This window comes from Poecile atricapillus, chromosome 4 (genome assembly GCF_030490865.1).
Source record: "Poecile atricapillus isolate bPoeAtr1 chromosome 4, bPoeAtr1.hap1, whole genome shotgun sequence".
Taxonomy (NCBI): domain Eukaryota; kingdom Metazoa; phylum Chordata; class Aves; order Passeriformes; family Paridae; genus Poecile; species Poecile atricapillus.
This window is the reverse complement of record NC_081252.1, coordinates 27,319,757-27,341,769: the sequence shown is the minus strand read 5'-3', so window position 1 is coordinate 27,341,769 and position 22,013 is coordinate 27,319,757. Positions and strand designations below refer to the sequence as shown.

The window sequence follows — 22,013 nt, the reverse complement described above, 5'->3', positions numbered from 1 at the left end:
GATAATCCTTCTCTGTGGGCTGCAAAGCATTTGGGATTCTTCTGGATGAAAGGTAGTACATAATGCAAGCTATTATCATTAAGAACAGAGAAAGAAATTGCATAAAGTAGGTGGAAGGCATTTGATAATTCAGAGGGAAAAAGAGAAAAGTATTTGTATAAGGCACTCAGCAGAAATGTCAATCCTTGCCCTATGGAGCTTTTGATCCAAGGGCTCAATTTTTAATGTGCATGTTCCATTTTTGCTGGAGTTAGCTTCACTCCTTGAAGAGAGGGGTGTGTGTTTTGTGTCTTTTATATTAGTTCTAACCAACGAGTCAAAGGATGAGAGACTGATAGAGAAGTTACAGCAGGTAAAATTAAAAAATGTCAAATTGTAGGTAGAATGAGACGAAGTTTCTTGTGACAGACGGAATGTTTATTCCAGATCTGTGTTCTCTTTTCCATTTGACCTTTTGGCAGAGCTGGACATTTCTTCACTTTAAAACAACACATTTCTGCAATTTAATACAGTGCATTTGTTTCCTTACCTATATAACTGATAACATTTCCCTCTTGTGCTTGTGCACTGTTCCAGGGGTTTGACTCCAAAGTAGAAGAAACCCCTTGGTTTTGGCTTTCAAATGAGTTTTATGGTCATGGAGAGTAGAAACACAAATGATCAAAACAGAGAACTATTTTTAAATCTGAAGAATAGTTAGAGCCTAAGTGGTTCTGCAGGAATATGTTGTAAGCAAGAATGACTAATCTCTTTACCTGAGTCTGAAAACTCTTTTTTGAAAAGCAGACAAATGCTGTGCTGTGTAGGGAAGAGCACATACAGACTGTTTTTCATCTCAGTCTTAGGAAAATTACAGAGTAAAAGCCAACTATAATGCATTATTAATAATAATATATAAAGCAACTGTTGGACCTATTTTATTGCTCAATTCCATATAACAACATACTGTTTTATATGTCACTTGACCATCATAAGGTAGTAGTGATAATTTTTGGCAGAGGAAAGAGTTAAAATACGGAGAGTTGTACCAATGTGCAAAACTAACAAAGCTGGAGTTGTGTTTTAAAATTCAGAACATGCATACATTTCCCTTCCTGAATGCACAGACTGAAATTTCAGAAGGTGAAACTGGTTTTGTGGTATTTCCAGCAAGAACAAAGTGAGGTGTTTGGATTGAGTCTGGAATTTGACCACTGGGTTTTGCACCAACTAAAAAAAAGCATCTGGTGCTTGAGATACTTCTGAACTCAGTGAACTGTTGGAAATTAAATGGTCTCTCCCAAGAAAAGAATTACACATATATAAATTTATGTTAGTAAATGGTGGGTGAAATTAATGCTGGTGAAGTTGTGTGTTTATTATCTCTCAAGTCTCTGTGAACTTTTAAGGACTTAGTTGGAAGAATAAACACCTTTCAGCATCCTCTGTTATTGTAGTGTGTTAATGTTTTCCAGTAAACAGCTTGATTTAAAATAATTTGGGCTGGTCAGGAATACTTCACCAGTGAAGTCAACAGTTTTTTCAATTCTCTTAGAGCAAAGAAAATCCTAGGACTTTAATTGTCCTGAATTTCCTTGTCCTTTTCTTCTGTAGACTAGTAGCAAATATCTTTTTTCATAGCAACAATTTGCATCTTGTGAGATGTCATTTTTGTATAGCAGTGCTCCTCAGAGCTGTGAATATTCAGTAACTCAGCAAATTTGGGTTATTTTTATATATATTAGATTTCCAGGCTGGAACATCTGTATGTGTCAGGGCTGTCCTTGCAGCTTGACTGGTACTGTGCCAGCTGTTCCCAGTGTGAGTTCCCAGCATGCCAAGAACCCCTTTTTCAGGGGGAGAACATGTGATGGCACCATTGCCCCTGTACTGATGCCATCTCTCTGTGGGACACATCTCAGAGAACAGGTGTGGCCTAGACACAAGGTCCCAAAAATGAGTTAGGAGCCATCACTTGAATACCTGTTTAGAAAGTACTAGCTATAAGGATTAGAGGAACATTTATGAAAAATAATTTCCTAGTCACTTTTTGGTTGAAAAAGAGGTAGTTCTTTTTGGATATTTTTTATCTTTTCAGATATTATTTCTAAAGGCTGAAAGGGGAGTAATGTGATACAAACATTAGCAAACAGTATATTGCGATTTTGCTGCAATCCTACTCGTGGTGAAGGCAGTATGACTTTTTCTTTTTCTGCAGTAGTGTTCAGAATTTTCTTTGTGCTCAAGGGATAGTAGTTCAGAAATGGCGGTAAGCTGCATCTCATATGAGCATTCTGGTTACAGCTGCAATGTATCTTTATTTGTCTCTGAAATTCTGCCATAATAAATAGTCACCCCAGTAGCATGAATGCAGCTACGTGTGTGAAAAGGTACATGGTTTCCATTGCGATACTTACTCCATTTTAGAAAGCTGTATCTCTACTAGGTATTGTGATGGCATCATTATTTCAGTGCACCTAAAGTAATCCAATTTTTGTATTCAGGTGAGGTGTGTGTTAGTGCAAGAGCTATGCCAGTTCCGCAGGTCACAGAGCATCGGTGTGTGGCTCAAATTATTCTTTCAAGTGTGAATTACCTCACACTTACACTTTATTTTCTCTGCTGGAGGAGTGCCCAGTGCTGTCCATCATTTGGAGGGGTAGTTCATCTTTTGTGGTCCATGCGAAGCCACACAGCTGGCAGCGAGCTGCATCTTTCTCGTCCTTGGCACTACCAATGCTGGAGCACCCAGAAGTGAGCACTGTGATGCTGTGGTTGTACTCAAGCAGCCATGGTGATGATTTTTCAAGGCTCCTTGCTTTAATACATAGCTTGAGATGCATAGAAGAGCTGTGGGGCCTTTGGTTTTATTTTCCAGGATGGGCTGAGATATGGAATTGTGCAGGTGTTCAAATTCAGCATGCAACAGTGGAGTTAAATCCCAAGTCTGTTTTGAAAATGTGGGCCTTTGGCTTACACAGTGCTTAATTGCACAGACCTTTTCTTTCCTGAAGCTGAGGCTGCCAGAACCTCAGCAGGAAAACAGCTTGACTAGGGGAGCTAAGAGGTGGACAGATTACCTCTTTGTTACAAACTTAACATATCTGCAATTTCAACAGCTGAGAGACACAAAACAAGTAAGAGGGGTTTGAGGATCCTCAGTTAAGAACTATATTATATATATATATTCTTTTATATATATATAGTTTTTTTGATAGGCTGAAATGAGACAGGGAAAAATACCTTACAGATGTCTAGATCGCAAGGTGCTCACTGTATGTTTTGCATAGAGGTACAGCAGAGCTGATGTTCAGTATGATCTTAATGAAAAAGTTGAAGGAAGAAAGGTATTTTAAAATTCTATGTCAGGGAAGCAGTATTACAAAATACTTAAAGTTTTGTAGCTTAGATTTTTAACAAGGACAATTTATCATAAATCTTCTGTCTCCGGTAAGAATTATGGTATGTGAAGCACAGTTAGGAAAAAAATCAAAACCAGAATGTTTGATCATGATTTGTTGTTTGAACATAAGGGTTTTTTGTATGTAAATGACTAAGTTGAAAAGCCATGAAAATCATTGCCCTCATATTTTCTCATTAGTTTGCATGGAAAAAACTCTTCCAATTAGTTCTTATTTACTCTTACAACATCACTGAACTACTGAAAAGAAAAGGGAGAAAATTAAAGGAATCATCTAAACAAAATAAATGCTTGATATAGTACTGCTGAAAACAAAAAATGTAAATAGTGGGCTTACCTCGCTTGAATAGTGGCAGAGAATTAGAACTTTCTGGACTGTATTAATCCTCTGTTACCTTCTGTCTTGTTCGTATGAGTACTTCAAAGGAATCATAGAAAAAAAAAAAAAAGAAAAAATGAATCTATGATAGGCAAATAAAGAGCTATCAACCTGTAAACAAATACCTAATGCCAAAAAGTTAATTCTGTCTCTGTTTTCCTGCTTTCCAGATCTGGACAATATTTTAAATATGTAGTGCTTGTTTAAATCTTGCCAGAGCTTTGGGAAAGCGAAAAACTTAATTACAAGTGCAATGTAAATTACTTTTTCTTTTTTTTTAATATGCCATTTAATTTAATCACTAATTGTGCTTTTCTAAAGGTGTTTTGGCAGGATTAGAAGCTCTAATGTAACTTGGATATGACTTTAAAAGCTGGAGCTTTTCTTGCATGGGTGGGGATGTCTCTTTAAACTTCTCTCACAACATTTACATCAAATTTTTGCATGAGTCTGTAAGTTTCAAGTGGAAGGTTCTGTAAATGGTTGGAGAAATGAAGGAGTCATCATCAAAAAGAGAGAGAATTACTCTGGTGGTGTGGACAAATTCAGGTTTCTTGCCCCATTGGAGTGAAACCCTCAAACCCAAGTCTGCTGGAGTTTACAGTGGGACAGAAGACTTTATCCAGGCACACCCTTTGTGGTTGTTTTGAGCCACAACAGATGATTCCTGTGACCTAACACTGTAATTCCACGGTGGATTACATTAGCATGATTTCCCTGGCATTGTGACATCTCTTTCTTGCTTCCTGCAGTGGCAGTAGTGCCAGGGAGGTGGAAGAATTGGAAGAGCTGGGAGGCTTTCCATGTGTTTTCAAGGGGGAGAATTAATTTTACAATTCCTCGAATATACTGCCTATATTTTTTGCTGTTTTCCTCTGTCTGTAGGCCCTCTGAGTAGAAGAACAGAAATTACAGATAAAGAACAGACAGAGCATTCAGATGTTTACATGTAATAAATTCAAGGCAATGAGGAGTAGTATTAAACTCCTGCTGCTGTGTGATTATCTATGGATAGTGTGAGCACAGATATTATAATACTGGATCCCGTCTTTTCCTTTTTTTCTTATGAGTTGACTGTGTAGCAAAAAAGGTAGCTGAAATCTACATGTTGAGATGATTAAAGTTTCTATTCACCTGTTTTTTCAAGGCACTCTGAATTGCAGAAGGGAATCCACACTATAATGTAGAGGCATTACATTTACAGCAATGCTGATGTTGTTCTAATCCAAAACAACAGAATGCATTCTGAGTTTCCAATCTATTGGTTATTAAGTTAAATTATTTTGTTTTCCAGTGGAACAGAGAAGAGTCTTGGGAAGCAGATGTAAATTAAAGTGGGGGGTTTTGACACCTTTTGTTTCTTGTACAGCATTTCTGCAGTTCATGGTTATATAAGCAAGGAAAGGATGGAGGAAAAAACATTCAGACAGTTCTTCTAGGTTTCTTGTTTTTGAGAGGAGTCTGTGATCTCTACAGTGTCCTTGCTGGTAGTGGGCTCATCTCATGGGATGAGTGGGTTTTATTTCCATCAACTTCCTTGGAGCTGTGAGCTCGTTTTTGAAACAAATATTTTTAATTGGGTGGTTTAGCGAGGTCTGAGCAGAGCTTAGCCTCTCCAAGTTTTTTTTTTTTAATCTTTAAAAACATGTCTAGAAGAAATGTCACCTCAAATAGAAATCTTTAGGAAAGAGAAAAGGCATCATAAAAGCTTGGTAGTAACTTCATTTCATGCATGAGCTTTGTGGATCTTTTTACTCGATTGTATATAGAGAACAATGTTAAGTGAAAAATGAGCAAGCTTTCATGTAAAAACAGTGTAATTCTGAAAGCTGCGGTATTTCCTGAAGTGTGAGTTAAATTGTTTTGAGGCAGATTTTCCTTAAGCCAGGAAATGCAGGTCTTCCGGTGAAATTGTTTCCACTGAAGGTTTCTGCACGACCTTCCAGGTGGAGAGTGTGCACTTCATTGTAGAGATGCACAGTAATTGCTGTGTGAGAGCTGGGGCTGCTGAAGGCAGTGTCACTCAGCAAAAAGTGTAAAACTCTATCAGAATATACCCACATGGGCTTCAGTTATTCCAGGCTGAAGTGCAGAGAAGTGTTTGAATGTAGTATACGAAGAATGAAGTTCATCAGTTGAAAATAAATGCTTTGCACAAATTACTTTTACTTTTTCTGCTGTTTTTTTGTGATGAAGGGGAATGTAAATTGTTCTGTCATTAATTATGAATTCTGTTTTTCTTTCTTGTTCTGATTCACAGTGTGTGCTGTACTTGTGGGCCTTGAAAATCCTTTACCCCAAAACACTGTTTTTACTTCGTGGGAACCATGAATGTAGACATTTAACAGAGTATTTCACATTTAAGCAAGAATGTAAGTCTATCTTACCTTTCTCCTCTTAACTCCTTTTTCAGCAACTTAATTTGTAATTTTACAAATACTTGATACTGGTTCACTATTAGTAATTTTTCATGTACTTTTCATGTTAACTGCCATTAATTTTAAATTGTTGTTAAATCCCTGTTCCCTGAGAGCGCAGTCGCCTCTCAGTGGTGTGGAATGGAAGGGCTTAGAGCCCCCCACATGTGAGCTTTCCAGCCCGGTGTGGGAGCATCCTGGGGCTGTTGTGGGTCCGTCTGGGCCTGGATGCTCTTGGTAAATGTGTTCTGCTGCTGACGCTTTTTGCAGCAGCTGAGGGTTTGCTGCCCACGCAGCAACCTGGCAGGCAAAACCTGCTGGCACACCAGCCCTGGCACCTGTGTCAGGTTCCTGACTGCTAGTTAAGGAGGGCCTTATCTCATGGAGCAGGAGAAAAATACAGGGAATCTTTATTTTAGTTTTTCCTTTAGGTATAGCATTTTCTCATTTATCCTCTGTGTATGCTTAAACTTCTCAATGTGCTGTTTTTATATTAATTCATTTCTGTGTTGCAAGAAAGGATGCAGTGACACATAAAAGCTCATTAGATGTAGACCTTTACCTGCACATTGAAGCTTTTTTCCCCCTGTGACACTGTAAGATAAAACTGTGGCCGTAAGTGTGTATTTTTTATTTACACAGGGGATAAAGGAAATGTCAATTGGCTCAAAGGCTTCATGGTTTACTGAGTTTAATATGCATATTGGTAAATTAACATTTCAGCTTCATTGTACCACCTCGTTCATTTCATAATGGCATTTCTGTAGATAATTAATTATAAGGGACTGGGCTAAAGTTCTGACTATTTCATAGAGAGTATATTGAGTGATAATGATGATAACAATTCAGCAGATGTTTTAAGGCTTGCTCTACAGATTTCATACTGAGTAAAAATGGTAGACTGTAATGGAATATTCAGTTGTTTGTTTACAGTTTTTTAGAAAAAATATGATAAAGTTTTATTAATTTCACCTTAGAACAGGAAGAGTTTTTCCAGCAGTGGATTCCTGAAGATATTTTTGTAAGAAGCAAGAGTTTGGGTACAGTCCTCAACACCAGATAGAATAGTGAGAGAAAAAGTTTGGGATATTAAGCATATTCCTTTTTCCTCTTAAATATTGATGGTGCTTTCTGTTACCATCTTATTTTTTAAAAGGTAAAATCAAATATTCAGAACGTGTATATGATGCCTGCATGGATGCCTTTGACTGCCTTCCCTTGGCTGCTCTGATGAACCAACAATTCCTGTGTGTACATGGTGGCTTGTCTCCGGAGATCAACACCTTAGATGACATCAGAAAAGTAAGTCTTTGAGGTATTACGTATTAGCACAATGTAAGCACCATTGGACAACTCCTTGTGCCATGTTAAGTGTTGTGCTTTCTTGGAGAAGATACAAAAGAGGTCTAGAAGAACCTCACAATATACAAAGATATAACAAATAAAGTTCATGTGATTGCAATCAATAGAGTTGGTATTTTTTTTAAATAGTCAAGAGCTTCATTCTCAATAAGTCCAGCCATATTTTTGGTATTTGAGTGCCCAGCAGGTTGTCTGATTGAGCCTTAGTAAGTTCATGCTTGTGTACTCTTATGTTCTGAGAAGTTTCTCAGAAATGTCATGGAAGTTCAGAGAGCAATGTCAAACGACTACTTCACATGTTCCAGTGTTATTGCGTGTTATCAAGGATTAATTTTTTATTCACATGTTTTGTACAAGAGATCTCAGTTGATATTTCTAAGAAGGGATATTTAAACCATTCATTCTTAGTTGTTTTCAGAAAAAAAAATACATCTTGTTTGCTGTTTGAGACTTTCAAACACAGATATATATTTCTGAGCTTTCAAGTTAGTAAAAGGTAATTTATATTCTGAGGTTAATTTGTAGTCTACTGAGAAATGAATATAGTTAAAAACAACAACAAATTGAGCCAGTAATTACATGTTTTGGTTTAAAAGCAATTAGCTTAAGATATTAACTGCACTTTAAAAAATTACTGAATGCAAAGTTTTGTTTCTGAGGTAAAGGTTCACTATCTCAGTAAACAAAAATACTCTGCATAAAAATTAGCTGGCTTTGCAACAGCATAATGGCAGAGTAGAGTTGTTTAGCTCTCAGATTCTAGATTGGGTTCATTAACACCTTCCCTTCCCCCTGCCCAACCCCGCAGGTTTATTTATCTTTGGCAATCAGCAGAAATTGGGTTTGCATATTTATGAATTTTTGTTTAATTTAAATGAATTGTAATTACACAAGTATTAATTGGAGAGGGCTGAAATAAGACATGTAGATATGCTGTGAATATGTCAAGATGAAAACGCGAAGGTAAAATTGTAGAGATCTCTTCTTAGAACTTTGAGTGTTGGAAACTTAAAAAACCAATTTGTTCTCTGAAATTTTTTTGGAGTGGAGAAGGTATCTACTAGCTACTGAATCATTGCTTGATCTTTCCAGTCAAAATAGAGAATGTTTCAGATTGCAAGCCTTATTCATACTCCATCTTAACAGTACTGTTCTTATATGAAAGAATTCTTGAGATAACACATGGTGTTTTTATCTTAAAGAGCTCTTGCCAAAGAATACTGATTTTTATTACTTCATTATTTTGCTATACTTCATCTTATTTGTGGTACGATTCTATGTAATTTGAAGTTTTAAATACCTATAGTAAGACCAAAAAGAGAAGTTTTTAGCTTCTTAATTATGGTTGAGGTCACGGGAGCAACAGGAATGTCATGCCAAAATGCTGTAATGCAGAGATATTGTCTTGATATTTAGATACAATTTTTTGTGGAAGTGTACATAAATGTAAATGGGAACTTGCTTTGAAATAACTACTGTATATTTTGAGGTGCCCTACTTACATAAATTGAATGCTCTAAGGTTTGAAAAATCATGAAATACAGAACTATTATATTCTCCCTTGTCAACTGGAATGCTTGCAAAAACAAAACCCCAAAAAATTAATATAGAATGGAAATCCACTGTATCTCTTAATTTTCAGTTGCATCTGTTCCCTCTATCCCCTCTCAGTGTTTGCAAGGAGTGTTTTGCTGTTACTCAAACTCCATTGTTTTAAGGCTGAAGAACAGATTGCTATGAGTCTCTTTTTCGCCTGCTCATGCAATGAAAAACAGTAATTTTGCTTCAGTGTTTCTGTGATACATAGTTGAAAGAAGTTAGTATTTCTTTGTCTCCTATTTTTCTTAGTTAGATCGATTCAAGGAACCACCTGCATATGGACCTATGTGTGATATCCTGTGGTCAGACCCGTTGGAGGACTTTGGAAATGAGAAGACTCAGGAACACTTTACTCACAACACAGTCAGGGGGTGCTCGTACTTCTACAGGTGATTTTTACTACTTTGAGTAGTTTTCTGTTGGTGAACTGGTTCTGGTTTTGCAGTATAAATGTTTGCTTGAACTTTGTGGCACTACTTAGGTAATTAGGCCTTTTTTTCTGCAGGCTAGCCTTGTTTTCAGAAAAAAAAATCATGCTTGCTTTATTTGAATCTCTTCTCTTATGCCACACTGGGGAAATTCTAAATCACTTAAATTTAATTTTCACCAAAGCCTGTGTATTTTGTTTATTTCTGTTCTTTTAAGTTAGAGATTGAATGTGTCACTTTTAAAAAGGGGTACATAACTGCATTTCTAGTTTGAAAATCAAAACCTAATTTCCAGTGAAAGGTGCCAGCATTGGAAAACTGATTACCTATTGTTCTGCAGGGTAAATAAAAACAGTGATTTCCCCCACAGAGGTACGTTTTTTTTCTCTCAGTTTGAACAATTTTTTTTCCTTTTTTTTTGTTTGGGAATAATTCTTCTTAAGAAATTCAGAATTTGAAGAGCATTTGTTAAATGGGATGTAATAATATCTGAAATGCAGACAAGTGCCTGTATCATTCTTGCAGAAACATATATCTACCTTCCTTTGGCAGTGTGGGGATTTTAAGGAATTTGGACTTTTTTTTTTTTATTTATTCTGGTAAAGAACAACATACAGGGATGCCAGTAGAAGGGGAGAAGGTTAAATGGCAAAATTAGCAATGTATTCAGTGAAATATTAATTAAAAACTCCATTTTTGTTCAGGAGCAATGTGAAGATGCTATTGAAATGTTAAGAGGTTGTTGAACTTTTTGAAGTGAAGCAGTTCTGCTTCAGCCCATGCTAGTTACACACAAATTTAAGTTTTCTCTACAAACTCAGCAGAAGGGAGGAATCCAGCTCTTTCACTTGTCTTAGAAAATCTCACCTTGAACGCTGACTGTAGCTGTTCGGTAACATGTCAAAAGTAAATCAATGGCTTCCACCAGCAGCTAGGTGACAGAGCCACTGGAATCAGCCTCCTTGTTGGTAGCGTTACCAGGAAGGTAGCAGATGGTTTGATGTTCAGAAATGAGATTTCCTGCTCCCTTCTTGGAGCTGTAGTTGCTGTAGTGTGGGGCCAGCAAAGAACAGAGCAGTTTGCTCCACAGCCTGGGCTGCTGGAACCGTCTCCGCTGGGGAAGTCCGACAGCCGTGCTCGGGTCCGTGATGTCTGGAAGGTGCTCAGCAGATGTGTTTGGGCTCATCACGAAAGGAATGGCAAACTGCTGCAACCAATTGATCAGTGCAGAAATGGGCTGAGACTGAGGGGTAAAATCATTGCTTATGATTTTTATGATTAGCAGCAGCAAATGCTGGTGTGTACCTGAGACTTCCAGGCACTGCACATACAGGGAGTAATAGTGATTTCCTGTCATGAATAGCCTGGCAGACATGGCTTGTGCTTAAATACAGAGCTGCGTATCTACTGGAAAAACCTCTAGATTTTAGGTTGGGGTTTTTTCAGATGTCTGCTCCGTACAGTTGCCATAAAATTCCCTTAATATGTATATCAGTTTCCTCCAGAGAATGTATCAGACCTAGTCAGTGTCCTGACGCATATTCAGAAAAGTGCATGTTTCAGGAGAAGAGGAAATACTCAGAAGACAGCTAATTATCAGATCATGTGTGAGGACATGTAACTGTTTAATGATTCAATTAGAAGGCTAGCTTGGAGTCACGTTATCTGAGATTATATAAAGACAAGCATTCCTTTTAAAAGAAGTACCTAGTTGCCCTGGAAGATGACTAATTGCTTGCCTAATGATTATACCTGGTAAAAAAGCTATCCATCAGTGTGGAATGTCTAATTTTCCTTGCCTTTTCTAGTTACTTCCTGATTAAAGGAACAAATTTCCCTAAACAGGCAGCTCAGCTTGTAAAGGAAGGACTGAATTACTCAGTCCTCCTTCAAGAATGCCTATTGATAGAATGATTGTGTTTATTCTGCACTGAATAAAATTTCTTAAGTTTCTTCAGTCATTTCCAGAACAGGAAGTTAAAAGATGATAACAATGAGGATTTTGAATTAAGGTCAGGAAGATTTCAGTCATGTCTGCAAATCAGTGAAAGTATTTCTAGATTATTAAGATCTCCTAATTAATTGCAAGAAATATCTGTCATAAAGAACTTTTATTTATCAGAGATGTTCATTATAATGACAAGTTGCAAATTACTTTGCTCTGACTTAGTTATTTCCAAATACAAAAATGCTGTGAGGAAAATAACAGTAATGTGGCTTTCTAACTGTGCATGCATCATGTTAATTGGAACTTCCATCTCAGAAGTGCATGAAATCCTATGCATTCAGCCAAAACCCATTTGTGAAATGTTGGTTTTTCAAAATCCATTTGAAATGTTGGGCTGTTTCTATGAGAAAGTATAAAGACTGTAGCTTACAGTAGTCTGACAGGCTTCTCACTGCATTTCTATCATGATCACTCTCATACAGCCTATTGAATTTCAAACTGATCCAGTATTTCTTCAAGAAACGTCCTTTTATGTAAGAATTCTTGAAGCTGCTGTGGCTAGTTGTAAAATGTCAGATCTTGAGACCATAGGCATACCCTGTCATTTAGAGATGTAAAAGATAGTCAGCATGATTTTCAGAAGTGCTCAGTCAACACTTAATGCACACCTTTAGCATCTAGCAGCATTTTCTACTGTGGATTGTCAAAATAGCACAGTGCCAAAGTGAAACATTAACTGTGAAATATAAGGAACTCATGAAACTATATTAAAGTTTCTGTACCTTAAAGAGAACAAAAAGTGATATGGATGGGATTTCATTTTCCTTATCTGAAGTTTAAAATTGTATGTCCTTTGTAGTCATGGTCATGTTTGATGCAATTTTGTGAAAAAGTAGAAATAATTAATGGAGTGCAGGTTGCTTAATTTGTTCTTTTATTATGAGTTAAGCTTTTCTTTCATCCATACCCAAAATAATGTTGTGTTCAGGGTGTATTACAAACAAGAGGGAACTAATTTGTCACAGAGTGATATTAGACCCGCAGGCAAACAGTTTTGATCTATATAGTAAAGAAGTTTTCCTGTTTACCAGATTATCTAGTTCTTACCTTGAATTTTGCTAGCAAATATTTATTTGCACTTCGCAATTTGTACTGATCTTGCCAATGACCCTTTGCACTTCTTAGGCTATTGGTACAGAAACTCTCAGGCATTCTTATAAGAAACAGGTTGGACACCAGGAAGAACTTCTTCACTGAAGGGATGGTCAGGCATTGGAATGACTGCCCAGAGAGGTGGTGGAGTCACTCTCCCTGTAGGTGTTCAAGAAACATTTGCCAGCCTTAGATAGCAATGAAATGCTTACAGATATTCTGGGCTAGAGTAATAATTTTGACCCTAGGAGCACATGATTTCAGTGGTGTGCTTGATGTGCAAGTTCAGTTTGTCAATATGCAAAGATTAAAGAAATGTCTGCTGAAAGCTTTTGAAGACTGTAGTGTGCTTCAGCTCAGGGTGGGAGGCACAGTTGTATGAATTTTTTATTTTTTTTTTTTAAGTACTAACATTTTAAACAGATTCTTTTGCCCACTTCTCTACTCTTCTTTCTCCCAGGCCAGAAGCTTTTTGCTGCCCTCACATGGTCTGCCCAGATGTACTGGCAGAATTGCTTGTGTGCTCCATCAGGCATGGGAAAGCATACAGTTTTAAAAAAATGACTCCGCAAAAAAGATGTTTATTTGTTCTAATCCTATGCAGTTCCCTGTTCCACTTCTCAGTGCAGCTCTGCAGACAGCACAGCTAAGAGCAAGCGAAAGCTGGTGGAAGGGGATGTTCTGAGAGTTGCTTAGGACAGCAGCAAAAGCATTTGCCTTTGGAGACTCAAGTGCAAGGCCAATGGATTTTGCAGGAAACCTGTTTTATATGTGCATGTAATGTTGCAGAAGCTTTTGGACTAAATTTGAATGTTCTCTTTTGAAGGAAATACTTATGCCTCTCTTTCAATGGCATGATGAGGGATATGAAAAAAATTATGTTAATTCCATCTGTTTTTTCCAGTTATTGGTGGAAAAACAATTTGAAGACATTTACCATTTTGGTTCATGTTAGCAGAGAATTGCTTCTCTTTTAAAACTGCCCAGAAGTAATCAGTGTTCATGCAAAAGAGACCTCAGAGCTGGTAAACTGTGCATGAGGCATGTTAATGAAAGAAGATGCCCAAGTAGGGAGTATCACAGTCACGTACTCCATGGGGAATAACATCTCTCTAGCTTGGGAGAGGGGTGTTTTGTTTTCTCTCTGAGTCACCGCTCCTGCGTGATTCAGCATGAAGGCAGGAGGCTGGGTCGCTCTGGAAAAGCCTGTTGCGTGGGGGATTCCTGTTTGTTTGTTTTCCCTCTTGGCCAACTGCTTTATTTCTGGATCATCTGAATTGCAGTCTGGGCTCTGCAAAGCAGGGCAAGCAGAAGAGTGTTTCTGGAGGGATAGTGCTGTGAAAAACTAGTAGGGAATTTGATTGCAAGTCAGTGGTTTTAATAAAAAAGATAAGAAAAAAGATTTCCTAGCAGAAATAATTTCTGTAAAAGTTTATTTCTGATAACTTTTGCCATAATGTTGGTTTTGTTGGCTCTTTGTAGAAGAGCTCTTATTTTTACCTGCTTTTTATGATATGTACTTTTGTGTTAAGGAATATTGTTTAATCTAAAGCAAACAGATACTAAAGAAATGTTGGATAGCATATGTGATAACTGCAAATGATGGAAAGTTCGCTTCTCCCCAGCCCCTGCTTCAAAAAGAAGCTCAAGAAAAATGCCTGCAAGCTGCTTTGCCTTTTTCAAAATGAAATATCCAGACAGACTGTTCATGGGTTGTGGTGGTCTGGGTAATAGGGCAGCTGGCACTTTGATGGTCCCATGCTATTCACTTGTAAGAAGAGAAGGCAGGCAAATTGGTTTTTTAGTAAATTTGCATGGAGCACTGTGTGACTTCTCTGCCTTTGTAGGTGTGGGCCCTGTAGAATCAGCCAAATTCTGCTAGAAGTCTTATTTTACACAGGTTTATGAAGAGCACGATAATTAAGCAATAAAAAACCCCATGACTTTTGTACTTGAAATGGGAAGAAGAACGTATCTATTTAAGAGCATTTTTTGCCACTTCATTTTATCTTCTTTAAAAGCTGTACCTAACACTGGGTGAAAAGAATACTATGGAGGAAAAAAAAGTAATAGCCTAGACATTTTGAGCAGCTGCACTGATAATGAACATAGTCAACTGTCTATCAGATTTTCATGACAGACCCCAGTTTTCAGAAGTTAATGTAAAAATTTCTAAACAAAATGTACCATAAGTCTACATTTAGTCACAATTAATTATGAAAAGAAATGTATGCAAATCAGTTCTCATTTGCCAGTGGTTTGAATGGCAGCCTGTCAGCATTTGAGATCATTGCAGTTGCCAAAACGATACCCCACGTAATCTGGGAATTGAAATTGTTTTATAATGACAATCCTTTTAGACAATTCCAAATATGAGACCTGCATCTGAGAATATATGCTGGGTGGCTCAAGTCCAGAAACAGCAATGTAGCATTCCACTGCATTTGTAGTTTCTAGCTGCAAGTGACATTTCAGCTTCAAAATATCCAGGAAGGTTTGGAAGCAAGTACTATAATTTCTCTTGGATAAACTAAAGGAAGATGATACTTTAGATTGGGGGAGGGGCTGTATAAGTTGTCATCTTTTTCATGCATGAAATTAGAAACTGATTGCAAGTGGACTAAGGTGGTCCATGAAATCATTCCTGGGACAGCAGTTTTTTCTATAATGTATAGTTGAAATTTTTTACTTTTTTTTATCTTGCTCAGCATGTTTAGCTCAGATGTATTTTGTGAGCACATTTTTGGGGTTTCAGAAGTCACAGGATTTTAAGTTGCCAAGGGGAAAGATAATTTGTTTATCAAGGAGATAAAGCTCTGGAAGATAAACATCCCCAGTTTGAAGATTGATTTGCCTTTCTTCTTTCTGTCTCTTTCCCTCTCTTTCCACTTAACCACCTTATTTTCTGGTGTCACAAGCAGCCACTGCATAGAGTAGTCAGTGGGGGAAGTTTTCTGTTGCAAGCAACTGTTGTATTACATTTTGCTTTTTTGGAGTACATTAAATCTTATAGTAATAAGAGAAAGTACCTTTTTTCTGACAAGCCATAGGCTGATTGTTGTTATGTAATGAATTGCAGATTGTAGCATTCCTTTTCAAGCAGTTATGGGGTGGCATTAAAAAGCCACTGCTGGTGATGTTGTCTCTACTGAAATCTGCCTGCGGAGCAGGCGCTGATTTCATGAATGATGCATGTTTTATGATACATTTTTTGAAAGCTAGAGCTCTGTGTGCTGCTTCTGATAATGCCATAACAGGTGCTATTAATTTTTTTTTCTGACAGTTACCCTGCTGTATGTGAATTCCTACAGCACAATAACTTGTTATCCATACTCCGAGCTCATGAAGCCCAGGACGCTGGGTAAGTGTGTGTGGAGAGGGGGCAATAATAATAATTATGTGAAATGGCCTACCATTCCCAAACAGAGCACAAAAAGGAAGAGCAGCTGAGTTGAACTGAGAATGAACTGGAAAATATAAGTTGCAACAGCTCTCACATTTTACTAATGCTAAAAAAATGCACACTGGCATTACAATGTTTTTTATATTATTAGTGAGTTACAAGATTTAATGAATCCTTATATAGGCCATGTACTTTTAGCCTGGTTGATTTTAAGTGATATAAAATGACCAAAATTTTTTGGATGCTGCATATGGAAAGAAAAAAAAATTCATGTCAGAAAAAGGTTTGCAAATATGGGAGAGTCTTTTGACACATTGATTGCCATGATGCCAGAGAAGTTATTTGGCTCATAAAGGCCAGAACTGCCATCTTTTAGGACTTTCTCCGCTACTTGAAACTTTTGGGCCTACTGGTTTTATACTTCCTAAAAAAAAAAAAAAATAATTGTGGAACTCAGTAGGCACATACATTTTCCTGCAAAGTATCATTAATGAATTCAAGAAGTCTAAGCCATTGCATGAAAAAACAGTACAGGTCAAATATCAGGTAGTGGTGATGATTCCCCATAAAACTATTGTCATTTTAAAGGTAGAATCTTTTGTGCTGCTTTAAAAAATTACTTTAAAAATTCCTCTTATTTGAAATGTACCATACCTGTGAGGTATTAATGAAGGATTGGAATCTGAATAAACAGCTTTGGATATAATGCATTTATTATTATTGTTGTTGATGTTATTATTATTATTATTATGTTTGGAGGTTAAAACTTTACGCAGCTTGAATGGCAATAAAATATAAATTAGTGACATTGTAGGAATAAGGTCAGTATTCACAATGCATGTAAAAAGGCGTTCTGAATATTTGTATTGTCATGACTTCAAAATGGTAATGCAATTAAAGCAAACTATTACTATGCCAGAAATACCTAGCATGAAATATGCAAGGGTAACAAAATTTCATTTTTCTTGTATTGCTTTCCAATAAAGGATGAAAAATAAAATTTTGTGGAAGAGATTGCATTGAAACTATACAACAGTTTCAGTGCAACTTTTGTGGAAGTTTGCTAAATTCTTAGGTTTCTTGTAGCTGAGACTAAAGAATGATGATCAGTGTACTTGTGTCTAAGTACTGTTTGGTTGTTTTCTTTCCAATTACTTTTAGGTTTAATGTTTGATTATTTGTTGGTCCAATAAGCCTTTATTTTTCATGAGGACATAAGGTTAGGTAATGAAAACATGCAGACATTAATAAACTGACTAACAGAGTGAATAAGATTAGACACAGCACTGAAAGTTTCATATGCCCTGTTTCCCCTTCCCTTCTCACACCACCTGTGTCCCCTGGCCTTGCTATTGCTTCCATGCCTGGAGAGGGCAGGCAGTGGGAGGGTCAGGGGGGATGCACACTTCTCTTCTGAAGGCAGGACCCTCCCCAGGCACCTGCTGGTGCTTGCTTCACACACAGTCCCACAGAGGGAAACTCTGGGAATGTCCTGGGCGCTGAGCGAATTCACAGCAAGACCCACCTCTGGCTCACTGAATTTCAGACAGAGACGCACCTTTGAAGCATGCATCCCTGGTCATATCAAGTGGTTATAATGAGAAGGTTTGCAGGAAATACTTCCTTCCTGTGACTTTTAAATAGCTCATGTATGTGTTTTTCAGTCTTGGCATTTGTTAACAGCCAGAGCACTAAGGTACTAGACGATTTTTTGCGCTGTATGTGGTCAGTGACAAATATACATTCAACACTGGGCAGTAATTGGTATCTTTTCTTTCTTAGGTATCGTATGTACAGGAAAAGCCAAACAACAGGCTTCCCTTCACTAATCACAATTTTTTCAGCACCAAACTATCTAGATGTATACAATAACAAAGGTAAGAATTTAATTCCTGTTAATGTACAGTAGACTTTTCTTCTGTTTACTCGATTATGTTGGTGTCTTTTCATTCCTTTATTTATCAGTTCATGCCCATTCCACTTATTATATAATACAAATCTAATTAAATTCGTTGCTGGCAGATGTATACCTCTGGACATAACTGTATTTTAATATGCCTTAGGATATTTCTGTATTTTGACTGCAAGTTATTAAGTAAATGTTACATGGGAAGCAAAACTTAAAACAGCTCTATTAACTAAGAGAAGTGTATTAAGAAATGCTCTAAGTGAGATTTTTAGAGCCTAGTGTTCCTTATAATTAATTGTCTATTTCTTGCTTCTTTCCAATAAAATTATTGGAGTTTGTAGGTGCAAACTGTCTAGACGGTTAAACTTTGACAGATCATGAGTGGATAAAGCATGGGATGGATGTCTGTGTTCTTTTATATTTTGGGTTTTTTAATCCTTGACCACTGAAGTGTAGAAAGCTAAATATAAATAGCCCAAAAAATAAAAAAAAGTTACTACAGAAATTAGAGTCACTGGTCACTGTGACTAGGCTTCACTGAATAAAAGTCTTTGCAGATTCTCGGAATTTATTAATTTATTGCATTTCCAGAAATCTCTAATAAACTGGAAAAAAAGAATCATGTTTCTAAAAATTAAGTTTTCTAGTAAACCTGTCTTCCTGTATCTTGAAATGAGCAATATTGTTTACTTTCTCCTAGTCCCCATAATGATAAAATAATTTGTGTTCCTCTATGAACAAAGTAAAATAATTCTTTCAGTTATATTATTGAAAGTTGCTCCCTTGCAAAGAGATCATTTTCTCTTAAGTGATGTTTTTAATTTGCTTGTTTGCAGAGGAAGCAAGCAATACTTCTTTTTTAACTTGCAAAAGAAAGCTTCTTCAGGCATGATTTTGTTTTATAAAATTTATAGTCTAAAAGCTTTTACGCCATGAGCTGTATGCCAGGGAAGGAAACACTTCACTGGTACATAATGGGGTTGTACACCTCAAATTTCTCATTATGCCTGTTAACTTGTGGAAAAATTAATGTGTTATTCTGCAAAACCATGCAGGCAGAACTGTCAGTAGCTACTTCTGAAAAAGTTAATGATATAGGGGCTCTGCTAGCAACTTAAGAAGTGCGGGATGAAGTAAGAAATATGCTCATTTTCTTGGTAAGATCATTGCTATTGGCGGAGAAGTGTGTTTACTCTCCTGGTTGGCTGCTTTGGGTCAGAGGGTGAGCCGTCACAAGTCTGTACAAGGAAGGTGGTAGAAAGTGTTCACCTTTTGTTTCATAGGCATGGAAGCAGTTCTCTGCAGTGCAGGCAGTAGGTGAATTATGTGAAACTTTGTCTCAAAGGCAAATGTTAAAAAGGAAAGTAATGATTTACAATGTTCAAAGCCTTGAATTTGAAACTACAGTTTGCATGGTAGAGAAGTGCCTCTGTTATCTCCCTTTCCCTTGTTCCAGGATGCTCCATTGTCGCAGGCAGGTCTTATACGTGGTGGAAAGCCTATTCTGATGGACAGCTGTACACCATTTACTGAGAGGTGCTGGTTATCTGTGGCCACAGCTGGAGTTGGTGTGCACTGCCAGCCATACCTGGTCAGAGAGCTCAGGCAATTGAGCAGTGATGTGGCATCAGCACCCGTGCGCCACTCCTTAATATAGAACTTGTAAATTCAGAGGCTGACCTTTAACAGCTTTGTAATGGATCTCCATTGAGTTTATCTGCCTCCTTTTCTCTCATTAGAAGTTTTGACACATTCTTTCATGTGACTGATTGCACTGGCTCTTGGCATTTAAAGTACATCATGCACAGTTTTTCATGCTGCGTTGCTCATACATCTTTATCTGGACAGTCTCTGGGTGCTTGCTTCCCTCTTCAAGGAAAAAACCCACTATCATATAGCATGAGCCCAAAACATAGCTATTTGTTGGCTTCCTTGGTTTGCAGCAAATGGAATAACTGAGAGCACAGTTTCTGACTGATTTCAGGAGAAAAAGGAAGATATTTCCATCCAGAGGTGTTGTCAGGGCAGTTGCTCTAGCTGACTCATCATGCAGTGATGATTGATTTTTACAGGTCATCTGGAGGTTTGGTTACTGTCAGTCCTTGAAAAAGGAGTTACTCTCCTACTAGTAAGCACCTTCCTTTCTAGTATGCATTCTCAGTGTTCCTCTGGTTGTCAGCCAACAAAATCACCCTGAAAAAATTCCTGAGAGGTTCCAGCTCTCGCTGACATGAAATGGGTTATTTTTAAGTGCAGTATTGTTTAAGGTAAGTACATTTTTTGAAAAGCTGCAAAAGGCTAAGAATGCTCATTTTTTACCCCAGGTTGATAGTTCTCACACCCATTAAAGCAGATGCTCTGAGCTTCTTCAAAGCACTTTGTGAGTAGACCTGTTTGCCAACTTTATCCTGGGGCTCCTTCAGTCCCTGCTGGAGGGCAGCCATGGGATCAGATATGTCCTCAAAGAACAATAGGAAGGCAGCGGTCTCAGTGCAAAAGAAGGCTTGACAGGAATGGCTGAAGATACCCAAATAAGCCCATGTTCAGCATATTTGCTGCTAATAATGCTGCCATGGAGCCTCTGCTTGGGCTGTCTCACAGTGCTGACCCACCGTGGGGACCTCTTGTGGCTTTGCACTGCTGGATTCTGGCACAAAAGGGAGTTTTCTGTATCCCTTTGGTTCCTGGCTGTTGCCTTGTGCAGGCTGTGTGTTACTCACACACCACGTGGATGCGGGTGCTGTCACAGCCCCGGGCCACACACACAGAGCTTCGGGTGCCAAAGTGAGGTTTTCCAATTAGGAGGCTCCTGTCAGGGCTTCGCTCTGTAGTTAATGGCGACAGAGACTTCAGGAGGTGATTCACAGACTCAGAAACTGCCTCAGTATTGGGAGCCTTGTGTCCTCCTTTTTCCATAATTATCCTTCTCCATTACTGTTATTAATTCCTTCCATATTCATTATAATGGTGAGCATTGGAAAAGGGAAGGAATTTTTATATGGTTTTTGGCAACTTCTGAGCTACTGTTCAGTGTCTTCATAGCTTTCTCAAACATTTCTGCTTTCATTAATTTTATTAAAAGGCATAAAGATATTTTAAGATTATTATTAATACTCATTACAAGAAATACCAGTGATTCTTCTATGACTACTGTTTCTGGGGAGAAAGTTTATGCAAGAAGATAAATGTTAATTGGATTTTGGTAGTTTCCAGTGACTTCAGAAATCATCTGTGCTGATCAAGAAACTCTGAGAAAGTTGTGTAAGTACAGATTTACCCCTGGGTTCCAGGGTGCCCCATAACTAGGAGAAATTCTCAATAGCAACAGAATAAGAGGGTGCCAAAAATTACCATGTGGTATGATCTGGCCTTGTATCATATCTAAACTTTCATTCCTGCATTCAGTATTTCTTAATGCCTTAATTAGGGCTTGCTGTAATGCTGTTTATGCGTACACACACACCCCAAAAATAAAAAAAAAAAATCAAGTGAAAGATTCTACAGAAATTCTGCAGAGGCAGAAAAGTTACTTGTGAAACACTCATAGTATTGGCATTTTCGTGTCTGGCTGTCACTTCAGTAAGTGTGTGCTTTTTGGCTGAATGAGCAGTTTTGACTTGCTGTTTAAAGACTATTATCTTTTGAACACTTTTAAAATACTAGGTTTTGTAGTGGAGAAGGAGCCACCAGAGAATCCAAAGTTATTAAAAAAAATCTCAGCATGAAGTTTCTTCCAACATGCTGCAATATATGCATGTGTTGTTTCTGAAAGGGAAAGCAGGAAAAGAAAGTCAGTATGCAGGAGAGTTTGGGACGGTAGAAAAAGGAAAACCATCTGTAAATCTGTATGCTTCTTCATGTATCATAAATAATATGTCAGTGTAATGTGTATAAAGTATCAACATGAAGCATGACATGGATGATACACGTGAAGAAATGTACCTGATCCAGACGGATCTAACAGGAAAATTATTTTCACCTGGAAAAAGACTGAGTAGTATAGCTGGAAGACAAGG

At 37.6% G+C, this 22,013-nt stretch overlaps 1 protein-coding gene across 1 annotated transcript in view; it reads left to right on the top strand.

The window, feature by feature from the left end:
* Nucleotides 1-22,013, top strand: part of PPP3CA (protein phosphatase 3 catalytic subunit alpha) — a 173,134-nt gene that overhangs the window by 125,100 nt on the left and 26,021 nt on the right. Inside the window, exons 4-8 of the mRNA XM_058838219.1 lie at nucleotides 6,040-6,151; nucleotides 7,353-7,498; nucleotides 9,407-9,546; nucleotides 15,969-16,046; nucleotides 17,871-17,965. Of these exons, the coding sequence (XP_058694202.1) occupies nucleotides 6,040-6,151; nucleotides 7,353-7,498; nucleotides 9,407-9,546; nucleotides 15,969-16,046; nucleotides 17,871-17,965 (571 nt within the window). The remainder of the gene's footprint in view (nucleotides 1-6,039; nucleotides 6,152-7,352; nucleotides 7,499-9,406; nucleotides 9,547-15,968; nucleotides 16,047-17,870; nucleotides 17,966-22,013) is intronic.